The sequence below is a fragment of the Puntigrus tetrazona genome, chromosome 20, assembly GCF_018831695.1.
Source record: "Puntigrus tetrazona isolate hp1 chromosome 20, ASM1883169v1, whole genome shotgun sequence".
NCBI lineage: Eukaryota > Metazoa > Chordata > Actinopteri > Cypriniformes > Cyprinidae > Puntigrus > Puntigrus tetrazona.
The window spans coordinates 25,050,116-25,052,615 of record NC_056718.1 but is presented as its reverse complement, the minus strand read 5'-3'; the positions used below and the strand labels follow the sequence as shown (position 1 = coordinate 25,052,615).

At 42.6% G+C, this 2,500-nt stretch overlaps 1 protein-coding gene across 2 annotated transcripts in view; it reads right to left on the bottom strand.

Annotated features, from left to right (window-relative positions):
- Nucleotides 1-1,467: 1,467 nt before the first annotated feature.
- The window catches only part of LOC122324830 (alanine aminotransferase 2), an 8,115-nt gene continuing 7,082 nt past the window's right edge, over nt 1,468-2,500 (bottom strand). For both annotated transcript variants that reach the window (XM_043219518.1, XM_043219517.1), the window contains exons 10-11: nt 2,031-2,131; nt 1,468-1,924 (exon numbers count right to left, since the gene is read on the bottom strand). In XM_043219518.1, coding sequence (XP_043075453.1) covers nt 1,798-1,924; nt 2,031-2,131 — 228 coding nt within the window. In that variant the 3' untranslated portion in view covers nt 1,468-1,797. The remainder of the gene's footprint in view (nt 1,925-2,030; nt 2,132-2,500) is intronic.

Genomic DNA, 2,500 nt, shown 5'->3' with positions numbered 1-2,500 from the left:
AGTAGCGTGGTATTACCGCGCGCGCTCGCTCACCTGTCTGTAGTGTGTAGGACAGCCTGGTTTCGGTCAGGTACGGTGTGTCGCTCTTGGACCGAGCTCTTCTGATGGGCCGCCGGTCCACATCCTCCTGCTCCGCCGCCGCCGCCGCCATCAGAGCCGCGGGACCCCCGGTGCAGCCCCCGTTAACGGCGAGGGACGGTCACGGTAGAGACGCGGAAGAGGGGGGGAGGGAAGGAGACTCCTCCTCGCTCCGTTAACCGATCAACCGACACGACGCACGCGAAGCAGAAGCGCGCAGAGCGTCGATCGCATCCCGCCCAGATGAGCCAGCAGCGCGCGGGCGAACGGAAGCATCCAGAGCGCGTGGAATCGTACTACCGTTACTAACCGGGATGACGTGTGCGAGTCTGACTGCACCGATGCGGCGGGGAGCGAAGCTCACGCGTTACACGCGACAGACCGCATGACGCTCGGGTGTCGAGGTAGCAGACCCCGGGAAGAAACGGCACCGCTGTCCGTGCAGCTGTGACATCATCACCGGCGCCGTGCATCGATCCGGTGCTCTTCACCTGTCTACGGTTCCGGGCTGACTCACACCGGAGACGACTCACGCTCGCACGGGTTGCCATTGCACGCTGGAACGCACTCACAGAAACGTTAAAATATGCACGAAATAAAACAAAAAGCACTTAAATGCAAGCTGAAATCAACAATGAAGAGTTTATTTGCAAAAACAGACGACGCCACATTCACATCTTCAAAAATCATGTATTTTCTAACTTGTTTTGATCGTATTTTTAAAATAACCCATCCGCGGTTTGATGGAGATGAACCGGAAAGCATGTTTTTTTTTTGTTAAAAACCGAGTTATGTGCTTTTGCATGTGAACTCTTCTTATATGCACACACACCATATATGACCAAAGCACTGGGACGCCTCCTTCTAATGAACAGGTCTGACTGCTTAGTAACTTCAATGAGGACAGGTGTCTATATTTAACCCTAATCTATGGAGTTGTGTGTTTTTCATTTTATAGCAACACTCATTCATTCAGACGCTCCCAAAACTCTTGCAACGCAGCCGACATGAATTATGTTTCCGTCGCTGTTGGCCCAGAGTTCGATGGGCCCTTTTCTGTTGGAAAGAAGGGGGTGCCAATACTTTTGTCCATATTGTCACTGGTGTTTGGTGCTGAGTTTTTGGAGTTTAAAGTCGCACCGGACCACATTTCCATTTAAACAGAGGCACTGTCACGCTGACACAGAAAAGTAAATCAAATGTTCTCAAGGAAATTAATAAAGCAACTGGTAAATAATAAAAAAACATTTCTTCACTTGTTATATCAGTGTGCTTTCAAAGGCCTACCAATACTGTTTTAAACAATTCAGAAAACAAATAAATATCTCGGCTGTTATATATCAATCCATTTTTAAAAATCCATTCGTTAAATAATAAAAAAAACGTAAATATTCCACAGAGTTTTGTTTATTTGTTTGATGGCAAAATGACATGCTTTGCTGTTAAGTGACTCCTCTATCTAGAGATCCCAATATTGACTAAAAAGAGAAGTATTCCTATAAAAGCATTTAACAGACTTTCAAAAGTATACACTTACTTTATGATCACTTACTTTATGAAAGGCACTTCTTTATTAATTAGAACCGACTAATACGTGTGTTGATATTACTATATTAAATGCTAATAAACTGATTTGTGCGCCAAAGAGTTTACATAATGTGTAACTAATATGATTTACGTGATAATGTGCGACACAACAGCCCTAGTAGAGTTCATCTGTTAATTAAACTCATTTAAAGGCTCTGTTTCTTCGGTGCCGCAGTATTCTTTAAGGAACTGAAAGTGAAAACATCGAAGGCGATGGAGAGCTCCTTCCAGTTCTTCTGATGGCATCAGCACACACAGTCTAAAACACACACACACACACACACACACACAGAGTCAGGGTGTTGATTGAGTGAGTGTGTGTGTGTGTGTGTGTGTAGAACGCATGGCTGAAAAGGTCACAGTACCTCAAGTGGCAGCAGTTCTGTGAATGTGTGTGATCTTCACTAAACCCAACACACACACCCTGATCCTCCAACAACCTCCTGCTGTACAACAACCCCACTGACTACACACACACACACACACACACACAAACAGAGACATAGTTATTACCCTTGGAAAAAAATAACAGCATATCATCATAATGTAATACTGATGATAATAAAATAGTTGTGTCGTAGTTAGTTTACTCTGTATATTACAGAAGGGTTATTATAGTTTACTAAATCCATTAAAAACATTACAAATAAAATTACAATAAACATTGTATCACTATATATATATATATATATATATATATATATATATATATATATATATATATAACATATATATACATATACATACATATATATATATATAGAGAGAGAGAGAGAGAGAGAGAGAGATGTGTGTGTATGTGTGTATAAAATCGTAGTTTCATTCCTGGATTCTG